Source organism: Leucopleurus acutus, assembly GCF_964270905.1.
Source record: "Leucopleurus acutus genome assembly, chromosome: 1".
Classification (NCBI taxonomy): Eukaryota; Metazoa; Chordata; class Mammalia; order Artiodactyla; family Delphinidae; genus Leucopleurus; species Leucopleurus acutus.
Genome location: NC_139142.1, coordinates 76,551,387 through 76,567,413, shown reverse-complemented (window position 1 = coordinate 76,567,413; position 16,027 = coordinate 76,551,387). Strand labels below are relative to the sequence as shown.

The 16,027-nt window shown below is 44.5% G+C and overlaps 1 protein-coding gene across 3 annotated transcripts in view; it reads left to right on the top strand.

The window, feature by feature from the left end:
* RYR3 (ryanodine receptor 3) overlaps window positions 1-16,027 on the top strand; it is a 557,501-nt gene that overhangs the window by 507,456 nt on the left and 34,018 nt on the right. For all 3 annotated transcript variants that reach the window (XM_082842048.1, XM_082842046.1, XM_082842047.1), the window contains 13 exons: window positions 218-277; window positions 1,785-1,916; window positions 2,375-2,487; window positions 5,272-5,368; window positions 6,986-7,092; window positions 7,501-7,552; window positions 8,667-8,723; window positions 9,597-9,696; window positions 9,849-9,928; window positions 11,388-11,464; window positions 14,224-14,301; window positions 14,967-15,064; window positions 15,513-15,601. In XM_082842048.1, coding sequence (XP_082698174.1) covers window positions 218-277; window positions 1,785-1,916; window positions 2,375-2,487; window positions 5,272-5,368; window positions 6,986-7,092; window positions 7,501-7,552; window positions 8,667-8,723; window positions 9,597-9,696; window positions 9,849-9,928; window positions 11,388-11,464; window positions 14,224-14,301; window positions 14,967-15,064; window positions 15,513-15,601 — 1,140 coding nt within the window. The remainder of the gene's footprint in view (window positions 1-217; window positions 278-1,784; window positions 1,917-2,374; window positions 2,488-5,271; window positions 5,369-6,985; window positions 7,093-7,500; window positions 7,553-8,666; window positions 8,724-9,596; window positions 9,697-9,848; window positions 9,929-11,387; window positions 11,465-14,223; window positions 14,302-14,966; window positions 15,065-15,512; window positions 15,602-16,027) is intronic.

Below are 16,027 nucleotides of genomic sequence, written 5' to 3'. Positions count from 1 at the left end.
CTTAACCACTGCACCACCAGGGAAGTCCCAACACCCCATTGTCTTTACAGCTGACTTGGGAGTCAGCGCATGCCCTTTGGGACGAGTCTCTGTCAATTCTATTCTTTTGTCCTCGTAATAAAGATCGCAACAAAACTGTCCATTGGCCCTCAGTGCATCCCTGCTTTATATTTCCATATTGACCTGTAGGAATAAAATTCAACATCTCTTTCCACAGAAGGACACAGACGAAGAGGTGAAGGAACATCTGTGGAATAACTTGCACTTGCAGGAAAAGGTGATGCAGCAGGAAGACAATGAGAACTCACACAGGCTTCCTTCTGGCTGCAGGGTGCCATACACCCACTTAGTTTACTCATGTTTTTTTAAATGTGTTCTAAAAACAGCCTCAGAGTACTTGTGCTTAATCGGTAGAACTAACTCTCTGCCCTTAGTTTTTCATTTTTTGGCCCTTAATTTTTGTTCTTTCCTTTGCTGTTGCAGAGAGGCCCAGTAAAACATGTCTTCCCACCTCCCACTGTGTGAGCATCAAGCCATAGCAGGGGGGTTAGATTAGGTCTCAGAATTTACTGACTGTGAGCTTTGTTAAAGAGGGGAACAGACACCTGGGGGAAGTTTTAGCACTTCCAGCTCTAGAGATTTGTAAACAAAGTAACTTTGTACCTGAGTTGATATAACCCAAAAAAACAAACAAAAATCAAGACCAATTTTGATTTTAAGGCTATTTAAGATTTTTCCAAGCCTGCACGTCTGAACAGCTCTTTCCTCAGATACATTATATTATGCTCTGAGATGGAAGATTAAAGTGACACAAATAGCCTCTCCTTTCCATCCCAAATATGTAGGAATGGTGGGTAAAATATACTACAAAAAAAGGCAGTAAAAAGAAATTCCAAGTGCCAGAAAATAGGTGCTCTAAATCATAGTAATGAAGAGAAGATGATGCAGTTGGGAAAACTCGCAGAGCTCTCCTGACCAGATATATATATTATAGGGGCTGGGGTTTTTAGTAACCTGGAACGGGAGTGTGGGGCCTAACTTCCCATGCTGTGCATGAATGTAGAGCAAGAAACATACATAAAACTGGCCCTGAACCAGTGAAACCCATGAATCATCTGTAAAAACAGCCATGGAACCACTTAGAGAGTGTCTACCTGCTAGAATATGGGCTGAGATGCTAGTCAACAAAACTCCTCCTGAATACAAGCTCACAAAAATACAGTGTGAAAGGAAATCCACCACCATTAGAGAGTCAGAAAATGCCACGAAATGAAGAATTCAAGCCTAAGGAGCTACAGAAAGGGATTTTTAAAGTGTGGTTGAAATATTTAAAGAGATAAAGGCAGCAATGTAAACTATAAAGCAAGACTTGGACATTATTTTTTAAAAAGGAGAGGGGAGGTGGCACTGAAAAAGACCTCACAGTGATTTTTAAAAATTAAAAATAATCATTGAAATTAAAAATTCAAGTTATAGGTTAAAAAATGTAGTAGATACAGCTGCAAAGAGAATTTATGAATTGGACGCTCGATTTAAGGAAATCGTAAGGCAGAGCAGAGAGAAAGGGGTAGAAAATATGACAGAAGGTTAAGAGACATATAGGCTAGAATGAGAAGTTCCTACAAAGCTCTACTACTTTGTTCCAGAAAAAGATAATAGAGAAAATGAGAGAGGAATTAATAGAAAAGACTTGAACACTATGGTACCATGCTAGGAGTAAAAGGCCTTTTCAGTTCAAGAGGTATAAGAGATTGCTCATTTCATGTACATGCTTCAATTTGCAGTCTGATGACCCAGCTGTAAAGTGGCAACTGAACCTATACAAGGATGTTTTGAAGAGTGAAGAACCTTCCAACCCAGAAAAGACAGTGGAGCGTGTGCAGAGAATTTCAGCAGCTGTCTTCCACCTAGAGCAGGTAAGTAGCGTCTACCCTGAGGTTTGAGGAAGGAAGACTACCCTGCAAAATATAAAACTCCTCCACACTCAGCTCTTAGTTAAGAGCACCCTTGTAAGACAGAAAGCAAGGAGCAAGGATCATCCTGGCCTACCCCCAAAGTGTCATCTTGGTACTTCATTGTAGCAAGACTCCTCAATGCTTAACATTCCCAGTGTTTGAAAAATTTTTCCCATTAGTTCAAATGACCCATCCAAGCTCCCTACTCATTTGTAAAGCAATAAGCCACCAGAAGCAGTTGGGAAAAGAAAGAAAACCTAAGACTCCCACAGACTGAATCATTTAGTGCTGGGTACCTTTTGCTGACTACAGTTGAGAAATCAAAATTCTTCTAGGGTTGAGAAGTCTGGGCTGCAGGTGACTACCTTCTGCCACCCAGATCAGCCTGGTGTGCACCTACCCATGTGATTTCTTCTCAGGTGGAACAGCCTTTGAGGTCCAAGAAGGCGGTCTGGCACAAACTGCTATCAAAGCAGCGGAAACGGGCAGTGGTGGCCTGTTTCAGGATGGCCCCTCTCTACAACCTGCCCAGGCAAGTATTCTGTCATTTTCTCCTGGCATGTGAGTCAGAGATGAGAATTAAGGTATCCTCCCGGAGCTGTGCTCTCTTCTGGCCCTGACCCTCCTGATCCCAGAGGTAGAGATTGGAGTCCTTCACCCACAGAGCCATTACAGTCTGCATGTAGTATAATGGCCTGCCAAGGTAAGCATAAAAACTGAAAATAGATGAGATTCCTTCGTGCCCCCAAGCCTGCCTCAGCTCACCGTTTTGCACTGTAAAGTCAGCCACGTAAGCAGATGGAAGCTCTCTAGTTTTGCCTTGGTGGGATTCTTTGTGCAGCTGTAAAGGCACCCTGGAAAAAGGGAACTGTTTTCTAAAATACTTTACCCCAGATTCCATCCACAGATCAAACAATATTTCCATGTTCAAGTACTTGGATGACACCAAAATTACTATGTTTCCTCAGCAAGTACAGAAATGTAACCTGAGACTTCTTCAGCATGATGTACTTGCCTTCAAGATAAAGAAAGGGCACTGGTTAGAGATGGCCCAAGAGGCCAGTCATGGGCATGAGGCCTTTCCCTGGATGTTTAGTCTATAATCTGAAGTCAAATATATGTGAAGGCTTTTCTGGATTGTGTGTGAACACACGCTGTGTCAACACAGGGCAGAGCATCGGTATAGACTGGGCCAGTGTCGACCCCTGAGGCTGACTCAGTGTCATTGGTGATACGGCAACGTTCCCATCCTCAAACTAATTGCACAGTCAGTAAGGTTGAGCCTGTGATCATAAACAAAGCTGGTAGTTGAATAGCCACTGCTTCATCACCTCTCAAATCAATAGGAACATCCTCACCTGGTCAGGAAAAATAAACTGACTTGGCCAAGTAAATTCTGAATCCCATGTAAATAAATGTGTTTCTTTGGAATATCAGATGAAAGAGTATTCCTATGCTTGACATTTTGCTTTCATCTAATTGTGCATCTTGGCCATCATCTGTCGAGAGTGTCCTATATCCCTGTCCTGAGCCAGCTGGCCGACTGAGCTCTCCTAGTTAGGGTCTTTGAAGATGGTGGAGAATCACGGCCTCTGAGACACACACCTGCTCCTACAGGTCTCCTGAGAAAATAAACTAGTGTCTCTGGAAAGGTGGAGGCATCACAAATCAAGTAGAATTCATTAATAAAAAGCTGAAAAATTAAGTCAGGAAGTCATGGGCATGAAGCCTGCTGAAGCCCTGGCAGACAAATGAAATGTATAGTCCAGTAGAAAACGCAAAAACGCCTAGGACTTTTGTCTGTTTTCTAGAAGTGGTAACATCAAGAAGGCATTGGCTTTCCCCTCTGGTAGAGAGCCATACCTGATGTGCTAACGTGACCTCCAGAAGGACTCAGCTTTAAGCACATGCCTCCAGGGCCAGCTAGGCGGCAATTACATCTCTCAAAAACAAGCAGTTTTTTCCTAAATCCACTGACAATGTTAGCGCCGTCCTTTAATATTTTGGTTGCTCCTTCAACGACTCTGTCCCTGTATGGATAATAGTAAGTCCAGGAATTCACTGTGTCCTTGATGAAACGTGGCCACCCCAGCCCCTAACCCAGCTGTTTTAGAGGGTTGCCCTGGATTTCTCCCTAGCATGGAGAATTATACGTAGATTTCATAACGACAATAAAAACTAACTACCTAAGAAGCTAGTGGTGGAGTCCGCTCCTTTTCTCCATCTTATGAGGATCTAAACTACATGGAGTCTTCCAAACTAAAGGGCTAAAGGGATTTATTTTATCATCTGGAAACTGTTTCTCTGATGTGAGTTTTTAAAAGAAAACCTGTATGCTTTTCCCCAGACACAAAATTAACAATTTCTTCCTGAGCACCTTTCAACGGGTTTGGCTGGAAAAGGTTAATGAAAAAACTCAGTATGACAGGCTTATACTCATTTTAATGGTAATGTAACCTGTGGAGAGACCCGCTCATTCTCTGCACACTCCTCCTTTCTTGACCATGATTTAACATGACCCATAAAAACACAAATTTGTACAATTTTTTAAAAAAACTCTGATTGGTCAGATTTTGAAGAAAGATGGTAAGGGCTGTGTTCTACTGGAAACCATGACCAGGTCTCGATGACTCTGGTCTTGACCTTCCTTTTCTCTCCTTTCCTCCTCACATTTGGGTAACCACTTACTGGCTCTTCAGCGGCTAATATTCCCAGACGTCAGTCTTGTCCTATAGGGAGTGAGTGGCTTGTGCCAGTGTATGCAGTGTTCCCACATACCAGGGCCACAGCTAGAACCTGTGAAGCACGCAGAAGTTGCGCAGCGTGCCCAAACTTTGCTTCCTGAGTGGAAGCTGGAGCCCTTGCAGCTGTGGTTCCTCAGAGGCTCTATAAAGAAGCCACGCTTTGCTGCTTTCAGCGTATCTGAGACTGACCCCCTCACCATCAGCATGATTTAGATTGGGTCACCTGGACAGGTGATCCGCCAAAATGAATAACCAAATTGCCGTATTTAGCAGATAGTTCAGGACTGTTCCTTGGCCTAATGAATCCTCACTACAGGGAAAACATGATAAAGACCCAAGGAGACCGGAGGAGGGTTACGGTGACCTCCAGGTCTTGAACCAGATATTCAGGATCCGCCACGTTAGAGGGTTCTGGTTTCTTTGAAACAAATGCTTACGGTGTGCTCTTGGCTACCCTGACCAATCAGAAGATAAGGATTGTACAAAAACTGCTTACTAACCGTTAACCGCCCAAACTAAAACAAGGTGTCCCGTGGACCCCTCTTGACCTCACTCTCACCCCTTCCGCTCAGGCACCGCTCTATTAACCTCTTCCTCCATGGCTATCAGAGATTTTGGATAGAAACAGAGGAGTATTCCTTTGAAGAGAAACTAGTACAGGATTTGGCTGTAAGTACTGACTCAACTGGGAGCAGATATGGGTGCGAATGCATTTGATTTTTGTATTCATGTGTGTGCGTTATAACCGTTAAAGATGCGCAAAGAATTGGGTGTATAAATCTGAAAGGAGCTAACTGTATAAGTTATCAGGGGAAACCCTGCTAATAATGGTCATAAGAGCCAGAGGATGAATTTCACTTGGAGGGGCTGGTCCTGTGATCATCCTCCCCCGTCCTCATTAACAGCTGATGTTGCTTGGGATGCGCAGCCATGCCTCGGAAAGTTCATGCTAAGTTAAGTTTTGAGCACCCTTGGTTGCAGGAGGCCAGCCACCCCAGCCAAAGCCCTGCATGTCCGGTCAGTAGCTCCACTTTGGGGAAGGCATATCTAAATGCCCTTCCTGCATCTCACAGTTCTGTATTTGGCCCTTCTGAAGATTTGCCACGCCTCGTCTCTAACAGGCTTCATGCTCTAAAACTACTTGAAACAACACGCAAGGGGAAAAGCTTATCGCGGCAGCAACACTGAGCTTCATCCTGGTTCAGAAAGAAAATACACCCTCCTCTCCTTTGGCCAAGCCCTGGTTCTTTTCCTCTTTTTCCTTATTTCTCCCATCTATCTTTTTCTCTCATCCCTACTTCTCTCCATTAGTCTTGCCCTGTGTTTCTCATATTTACACTTTCCATGTTACATTCTCTTTCCCTTTCCCCATCTCCCTCTGTTTCTTATCCTCTTCCTGGCTTTTTTCCTTTAATCCTTCCTCCCGCATTTTCTTTCCATTTCTCTCTATGCCCTTCAGTCTTTTCATATATTCCTGTCGGTGAGAAAGACAGTCACTTGGTTTTCCCAGTTTCTTGATTAGTGTGAAGTTGACAATGCACATCATTTCAACCCTCTCCCTTCTTCTGAACCATTCACACAACCTGCGCAGTTCTCACCAATTTACTGAATATGGTCCATCCTGCTTGTTCTGCCACTGCTGGAAAATCCACTTATACGTCTGGCATCAGCTGCTATTTCCCTTTCTGTAAAAGGAGAGAGAGAAAAGAGGAGAAACTGCAAGGCTCACAGCTCCAGGATGGCATCTCTCAGGAACAGCAAGATTTTCAGGGTCAGGGGTGAGGGCAGGAAAGAGAACTGTTTCCGTGGATTGAGTCTAGAATAGTAATAGACCCCAAAACAGCCCCAGTGCTTTTAACTCTTGCCCCACACCTGTTCCCAGCCCAGCTCTCCAAGAGAAATGTCAGGTGTTGACGGAGAGACGTGGCCTCTCGGGGACTCTCCAGGGCTTCCCTCCTGACCGAGGGTGCCCAGAGCTTGCATGAGAGTTCTGCTAACTGGGGTCTGTAGCGCCTCCCCTGCGGTCAGGCTTTTGCTTTTCCTTTCATTTCGTTTTAACCCCCCAAACTGCAGTGTTTCTTTAATTGGCTGAAAAATACATATATTTCATTCCCAAACCTTGCATCCTTAGGGCTTCTGTCCTGAAATAAACATATGACGTCGCGGTTTCTCTCTGTGCTTTGAGGTGATGCGCTCTGTGCCTGGTGCTCTTACCTTTGTTCGCATGCGGTGGTGTGCCATGTGCTGAAATCCGCGCCTAAAACCTGTCTGCCTTGGTTTGTGTAGAGATCTCCCAAGGTGGAAGAAGAAGAGGCGGAGGAGACAGAAAAGCAGCCGGACCCACTTCATCAGATCATACTCCACTTTAGCCGCAATGCTCTCACAGAGAGGAGGTCAGCACTGCCGGAGCGCCCTGCTCGTCCCAGGCACAGGCGCAGCTGTGTCGACCCCAAACCGTCCTCCCGCAGGTTGCAGTGTGCACGGAGGGGATGCCAGATTCGAGCAGCCCTCCTGGCTGCTCTGTTCTTGGCCATCAAGAAACCTCTAGGGGAGCTACCTAAGGCCTTTCATCATAACGCCTGACACTGAGTCTGAAGATGAAGCAGCCTGAAATTGTAACTTCCTCCCTGAATTCCATGTCAAGCCAAGGCTGATTCAGATTTTCACAGTGGTTTCTAAGAATCGGGGTGAGGGAGGGAGTTTCTAATTAATTCACTAGTACATTGAAGATGTATACGGCACTTGGTCTTTTCTGCTGGGTCCAAAGGTAGCCTGCTAAATATTTCTTCCATTCTTTCCAGCAAACTGGAAGACGACCCTTTGTACACCTCCTATGCCAGCATGATGGCCAAGGTACACGTGGGTTTTCTGCCCGTTGTCTCAGTCTTTCTATTTCCCTTAGACCTCTTCAGGCACATGAAGACTGTCCCAGTAAGCAGCAGGCCTGGCTGGGACTGGGTCATGGCCTGGGCTCCAGGCCTCACACAATTCCCGTGCCATACGGGCAGCGTTAATAAACCACTCTCCCATCATCCTGTAGAAACCTTGAAGCTTTGCAGAAACAGTGGGTCTGGTGGCTGGGTTCTCATGATGCTTCTGAGCCAGCTAATCAGGGCTCAGGCATCCACTTCATCCTCGTATTTTTACTCAGTGCTCAGAACACGTCCAGCCGTTCAGACACATCTGTAGGTGAAGGAAGTTCGGTACCTTTGGAAACAGGCCTAGAGACTACAGGAAGTTCCTAGTGTTCTGGAAGAGATGGAGTGACCAGAGATGGCGTTTCTGTGTCACAGAGAGGGACGGTGGCCTCTGGAATGCCAAGTGGTTAAGCAAACTGCTGCTTCTCAAATGGGAGAACTTCATGTCGGGCAGCAAGGGGGGTAGGCTGGGGTACAGGAGCGCCCATTCCCCTACCAGCTGCACCACGGGGTCACTTTGGGATTCACAGTCTGGGTTTCCCTAATCTTTTGTCCAAGCCCCCTGGTTCTTGCTGAGACAGGCCAGCTCCCTGTGCTCTTGTCTCTCGATTTACACCAGAACTTTACTAAGTAGAAGAGTTCAGGTCTGTGGTTCAACCCGATGGGTCCCCATTGACTGTGTGATCTCGGCGTTCCCGTTTCTCATTTCTGAACCCCGTGGTAACTGCAAAGGTGGCCTTTATAGTTGAATGTTGCCTGCAGTGGTCCAAATGTTCTTGGTTTTACAGAGTGCTGAGGTCCTGAGGTACCTGTGAATTACATCCTGTCCCCTTCCCTCACACAGTAGAGTCTTGTTTACAAGGTTCACCTTTTTGTTTTGTTCTGTTCTGTTAGCATCTTTATTGGAGTATAATGTACTCCAATAAATGGAGTACAATGGTGTGTTAGTTTCTGCTGTATAGCAAAGTGAACCAGCCATACATATACATACAAGGCTCACCTTTAATTTGCTTGTCTGTCTCCTCCTCTCCCTGCTGCATGGAATTCAGAGTTGTCAGAGTGGGGAAGACGAAGAAGGGGAGGAAGACAAGGAAAAGACGTTTGAAGTAAGTTCTCACTAAGATTGAAGACAGCAGGAGGGCCTTCAGGGGTGGGTGCTGACATTAGCCACATGGCTCACCCACCACATGTGTCTGGCGGCAAATACATTAGTTGTGGTTGCTGTCTGTCTCTTGGCTCAGTCAGCAAACGGCCCCACAGCTTTGCTCTTCTGGAAAATCTCCTACTTCTACCCAAGTGTGGTTGTAACAGGGGCCGTAGAAGGGCACATTCAAACGTTCAAAAGTGAAAATTCACAGCAGTAGAGACACTGGATGGTTTTTTGCACCGTTATTCTGTAAACGTACTTAATCACAGTCTTAATTTTGAGGCAGTGCAGGACCCTGAATCTCTCAAGATAGAGCGACATGAGTTTACTTGTACTGTTTTATAGACAAAGTATACAACAGTAAAAGTAAATGAAGACGATTACAGTTCTGGAAAGCCTTGACATTCTAGCATCTCATAGCTGGTACAGTCTCAGTTAAGTGTGGTCTGAGCATTCTGGATAAGTGGGTGTTTCCTACAGATAAACTCCAGCTGAGCCCTCAGCAGGTTTTCCTGTATGACTGAACATTGAAAGCAAGCACATTTTAACCTGGGGTCACTTCCTATAATTATAGTATCACAGGGGAACAGACTGTGTTACCTATCAGTACAAAAAGTAGAAAATTCAGCATCAAAAGGTGAGTAAATTATGGGTGGACAGTTTTGGAAAGCTGGACAGCATCTAAAAATAAACTTCCAAAGTCTGTTTTGTTCAGAATTATGTTTGTTGCCTTCTTAGGCAAGGAAAGATTGTCTCTCTCAACTCACCTGACCACGGTGGATTCTCTGGGGGTAAACAAATCTTTTCCCGCTTTTTTTTTTTTTTTTTCTAGGAGAAAGAAATGGAAAAGCAGAAAACCCTCTATCAGCAAGCTCGGCTGCATGAGCGTGGAGCCGCAGAGATGGTCCTTCAGATGATAAGCGCCAGCAAAGGTGATTTCTGAGATTTCTACATGGGCCCCTTAGCTACCACAGAGATGTCACACCATGACGTGACGTCATTATTAACGGGTCCTGGTAAAGCCCAGTAGATGTGATTTACCCTCTGTTTCCTTGGTGATTCAACGGAATCTTTACCACGGCAGGTGAGATGAGCCCCATGGTGGTGGAGACTCTGAAGCTGGGGATCGCCATTCTGAATGGGGGCAACGCTGGCGTGCAGCAGGTAATGGGGGCTTGCAGGAGGTGGGGCAGACTTCCTGGGGTATTTCCATTTGACAGCTGTCACACTTCAGGGAAGAGATGTTGACTCTGCTACAGAGGTGGCCACCCAGAATCACCTTTGCTGGTGTTTTGTCCTTAGTGACCAGTTATATCAGAGTAACTGGGAACACAGATAATACCAGGACTAGGAGTCTTTAGACAAAGGTATGCTTAGTAAAGAGGGCTTACCTAGGGTTCAAAAAGAAAAACATTACATTTTTTTCATCATTTCTACAAAAATATGCTCTAGAGGAAGTTTTCTAAGCCTTAGGTTTTTATTTCGACCCTTTCCCTTATTAGCTGCCTTACTGTGAGCAAAAGGGGCCTGATCAGTTAAGTGAGGTTCATAACCCCACACACCTATTGTTCGTTCACTTATTCATTTATTTAACAGCTGTTTAGTGATTGCTGACTATGCACTAGGGCCAGGCTCTCTTCTGTGGGTAGAGGGTGTAGCAGTGAATAATGCAAATAAAAACTCCTGCCATCATGCATTAAGTGAGAGGACACACGAAGACATACAAAGTGGAGTGTCTGGCACATGGAGTTCATTCAGCAATCTGATTTGGAACTGGCTACAGGAGATAGAAATGCACTGGTGTCTCCTGAGTACTCCAGGCTCTGGCTAAAAATAAAAGCATCTGTGAGCACAGGAAAATGAAATTTCAAAGACTTTTGGCATTCATAAGGGTTATATCCCAGGGCCTTTGAGAATTTCCAAATCCATGACTACCATTATTGCGTATAATTTTTCCCAGGCTTTAACTCATCACAAACAAATTTCTCATTAAGAACTACCATTTTCAAAGGCACCCCTCACTTTCTGTTCTCTTCCACCACCACCCCGTCAGTTGACTTTCTTACAGAGCCCATTAAAAAAAAAAGAAAAAAGAAAATTCTTATTATGTCAGACAAAGTTCCTGGCTTGCCAGTAACAGGGAACAGAGGAAACTAAGTCTTATTGTGAGAGAGATACTGAGCTCTCAACTAGGCTCGTTAGTAGGTAAGCTCCTTGCTCCAGTGCGTTAAAATCATTGCATGAGCTGTTCAGATTATACCTCAGCAACCGTAAACATTACTACATCCCAGTCCTGGCACCTGTTCCCAAATAGAAGAGGCTTCAAACAGTAAATCTATGAATGTCAAAGATCCACTATACTGTCAATACCAGTGGACCTTTATAAAATAAAACATCTGCCCTAAAATATTCTGGTTCCATAAGTGAAGGGTGGCGCTCAGGCACACTGAAGGTTTAAGTCCACAGGTGGAGTATCTCGATGCTTACCCAGGGTTACAAACCACCATCCTGGATCTGACTCGGTGTACCTGCATGGCTGCCATCTGTCCATCACAATTAGGAGGGTTAGTACGTGTGCCATAGTTTTCATTGTTTTTCCCTTTTAAATGTGTCTCCCTTGCAGAAAATGCTAGATTACCTAAAGGAGAAAAAGGATGCTGGGTTCTTTCAAAGCCTTTCTGGTCTTATGCAGTCTTGCAGGTAAATATGGGAAAACCACCCATAGCATTTTTTTAAAGTTCTTCACTATTCAGGGAAAGGGGAATGGGGTGGGGGAGGGCCACAGAATAAACTGGCTTATCATGGAATTATTGAGAAAGGAGTACCTACTTCCGAAAGCTAAGAGGATGGGTATTGTTCCTCCAGCCCTCAGGATTACCTTCAAATAGCATTCAGAGGGGAAAATGTAATCTACACACACACACACACACACACACACACACCCCTCTACCAACACCTGTTTGGTGTTTGAATCGCCCTTACCTCCTTTTTTCTTAGGTGGTTTTATGTGGAGCTGAGTGAGTTTCTCTTAAACATGTATGCTCATAAAAGTCAAACTAGAAAAGAACGGAAAAGAGGAGGAATCCCTCAGTGTGACTCAAGGCTATGTGTTCGTTAGACCCATTAGGCACTTTGTTAATCCTTAACAGTTCTTTCAGCCTGAATAGATATTTTGTGGGTACATATTTTGACACATCCATTTTGACAGAGGCACATCCTGACGTGGGAACATTTTGACGTTGTCTGAAAAACAAAGCATTAAACTTTCCGTTTATATTACCCAGTGGCGTAAGCCTCCCCTCGTGGCTGAACCCTCTGACAGATGAACAGTAGGTAACCAGAAGTCGTAAGGTTACCACACTTGCTCATTTCAGGAACAAGCCAGCAATCTTTCTAAGAAAAGTGTCAGCTTATTCTCCGAGATTCATATGTATTTTGAACCGTCTGCAACTCATTCTGAAAGAAGTCAAAGTTATAATTATCTAGCTCGTTTGCCTCCAGTTAATAATTCTTAAACTTGGAACGTTAGTCCAATTGAAACTTTGGAGGATGGGATGTTCTTTTTTTGGTGGACTGCATAATATTGCTAGTCATATTGGATTGGGTAAATATTGTACCCTGGGGTTATACGGAGCATATTTGAGCTGCAGTACAATCCCTTGTCCTCAGCTCCATTTTTCCCCCACCGACAGCCAATTCATTTATTACCTCCCTCAGGAAAAGAAAATGTAATATTGCCAGACCTGACTCACTGAGGGTGAAATAGTACATGTGGACTCAAAGATGGCGAAAATCAAGGCAGTTCAGTCCCATATTGCTCATGATATTCTCGATTAACTTTCTAAGAGTTCTCTTGGTAGTCTGTAGTACTTAATATTGCTAAGCTAATTTATAATGATGGCTTAGAGGGACAGGTGACATACCCTTAGAGGCCAACTGAGTTCTAACAGAAGTTTTAAGGTATTTTAATGGTTTTTTGCTGATTATAAAAATAATGTGTATTTGTAAAATTGTTAAGCATTGAAGAAATCGGAACATTTGAAATGGGTATTTCGGGATGGAGTAAGGGTCAGAGATGTCCACCGCACAGATTGTCTCCTGAATCAGCAGTGATGCTTCAAAGCAGCTATGTCCAAGTGTCCTGGTTCCGTATCCTCCTCCCCAAATCAAAGGATAATTTTGTATTATCAAGCAGACCCTTTTTATAGCAGGGTCTGGGGAAAACCAATATAATGGCAGTAGGAATTTTCACTTTCTCTTTAAAATTCATCTAAATTACAGAACATATGTGACTCCCTAAAAGGGGAGAAGGGGTGTTGGATTTTTCCCCAAAGTCTTTCCAATCCAACAGTCATTTCCTTTGCCCAGTGATAAAAGGAAGAGGAGGTTTTGCAGAATCTTACTGGACTCAGCCATAAGCTTCTCTAAGGTCTATATTCTTGTGAGACTTTGTGGTCTTATGTTCCATAAAATCTTTTTTATTGGCTAAGGAGTTAGACCCTATTAGAGAAATGGAGTGAGCCCCAGTTGGAAATCACATGATCATTATTTTCATTATAGCTTTGCGGTTGTCCTAGAGGTTCCTGGCTAAGCAGGTTTTGTTGGTGGCTGTGGCTGGGAAGGTTGTGGAAGGTGAGGACAAAAATGAAAGCCAACTTGTCACAGGTTCAGGAGCACCTAGGGACACCATTGCCTCTAGAAAGCGTGATCTTGGCTACTTTTGGCTCCTGAATGATAGAATAAAAGGGTGTGGCCCTTCAAAATCTGAAACTTTGGGGCTTCCCTGGTGGCGCAGTGGTTGAGAGTCCGCCTGCCGATGCAGGGGACGCGGGTTCGTGCACCAGTCCGGGAAGATCCCACATGCCGCGGAGCAGCTGGGCCCGTGAGCCATGGCCGCTGAGCCTGCGTGTCCGGAGCCTGTGCTCTGCAACGGGAGAGGCCACAACAGTGAGAGGCCCGCGTATCGCAAAAAAAAAAAAAAATCTGAAACTTTGTAGCTCTCTCCATCAGTATTCATCCTAAGCACTAAAAGCCGCTATTCCTTGTGATTCTCAGAGAAAGTAGGTTAAATGTGGAAGGTGAACATGAATTAGTACAGTTTAAAGTAAACTTTCCCTTAAGAAATCTTAGAAACAGATTATTCCTTCTTGATTTGGAAAGCCTTTCTAAATCTTCATCCATAAGAAGGGACTCAAACTGGACAAACAGTGACCATCACATACATGTTTCTGACCCCTGTCCTTGCACATGGCAAGGGCTGTGAGCTCCAGGCATCCTTGGACAACACGACTTAGCACAAACCCAGGGAACCATTAGACTCTCAACCATACCACAATACGTTGGCGCATTTATGATAATGCAGGGACAGGGTATTCTTAGTTGATGGGTTCATTGATGTTAAAAACCCGTTTTCCCAGTGCATGTAGCCCTGAACCTTGTTTTCTTTCGTCTGTTACAAGTGTCCTTGATTTGAATGCATTTGAGAGGCAGAATAAAGCTGAAGGCCTGGGGATGGTTACTGAGGAAGGAACACGTAAGTAACTGATGAAGGTGAAGGCTTCTCTGTTTCCAATTAAAATCCTAGTTCACTATTTCTGGTTAGAGCCCCTGTTCACTGCTGCTTCATCTCCAAGGACTTGCTCCATTTCAGCAAGATGTTTCCATCCATAGTTTTGATAAGGCATATCCAGACTGATGTGTTCACAGAACCAGTATTAGCTAAAGAGAGTCTGTCTTGATGTCTGTGGTTTTCTTACTCTGTATCCTTCTGTTTTTCTCTTACGGCTAGTCATCGTTCGTGAGCGTGGTAAGTTTGAGTCTCCGGCCCGAGCTCCTACCGTGTGTGTGAGTCCCAAGAGATCTTATTTAATCGGCTCAGCACAGACACATGTTCGGCTTGGTGGTTGCATGTTGAGTTTAACTGAGCAGTTTGTTGTTTAATTAAAGAAGTGTCTTCCATCTTCCAAAGCATGTGTTATGGACTGTGAATCATTACTGCCTAGCTGTCTTCCTTCCAAATGCATCCCGGGGCTAACAATTCTAGCTTTGTTGGGTGTTGCCTCAGTTCCAGTTTTAACTGGGTCTGTCACCATTCATCCACAGTTCCCTCTCCACGCTGCTCTGACACAGCTCCTTTAGCATTTTTGCAGTCATGTGTGGTGGAAGGTATTCTATGTTGAAAAGCCAAACAGATGCTCACCAGTGTTCTGTGTTTTCAAGGTGAAAAAGTACTCCAGAATGATGAGTTTACACGAGATCTCTTTAGATTCCTACAGTTACTTTGTGAAGGACATAACAGTGGTAAGTGGAACAGATTTGATTTGTCAAGGGACAACAACATTCAGGTACAAAATTTTGATTCATTTCAGGTTGCCACATTTAATACAGCCAGTTGCTAATTTAAGAACAACAGTTAATCCATTCCTTAATAAGAAACCCTATGTAACATGGCCTTTAACTTCATGGCTAATGTTATTTAGTGCCACCCAGGCTAAGTTGCTTCCAGAATCTTCAGATATTGAAGCTAAACACCCACCCCTTGCTGTCAAGTCCCTCAGGGCTCATTAAGTCCAGTTTCTGGTGCCGCTGGGATGGGAGGGCTCAGGGCAGTGCTCTGTCCTTCAGGACCTAAACAGTGTGCCCTTGTAAGGCTTTTCACATGGTGAGTCTCTTGTGAGCTCAGCTGAGAAGAAGCTTAGAGCCACCTGCTCTGCAGGGATGGACTCTGACCCAACCCTGGTGTTCTCAGATTTCCAGAACTTCCTGCGGACTCAGATGGGCAACACCACCACCGTGAACGTCATCATCAGTACCGTGGACTACCTTCTGCGTCTGCAGGTGAGTGGGCGTTGGGTGGTAGCACACCTCACATACACTTCCGGAAGCTAAAGACAGTTACACAGCCTCAGGGACGGCCCAGGAAACAGTCCAGCCTCAGTAAGGAAGGTCTTGTAATCTTATGTCCACACACTTACGGGAAGTCAAATACCTAAATGTGAGTTTGAAGACGGAAGTCGGGGGAGTGGTTATCTACCAAATCTTCTGTTATAAACTGCTGATTCGCTTTAGTTTTGCCAGTGTAAGCTTAGCCACAGTACTCCAGGCAAGCTGTGCATGGGAACAGGCTTTCACTAGGAAAAAGAGGTACAGAAAGCGGGAATAAGATGGGTTCACAAGTTCTTAGTGTTGAGACGTCATCTGGTTGAATGGTTTGAAGGAAAATCCAAATAATGTCAAGAAAATCTGCACAAACATAAAAAGGAT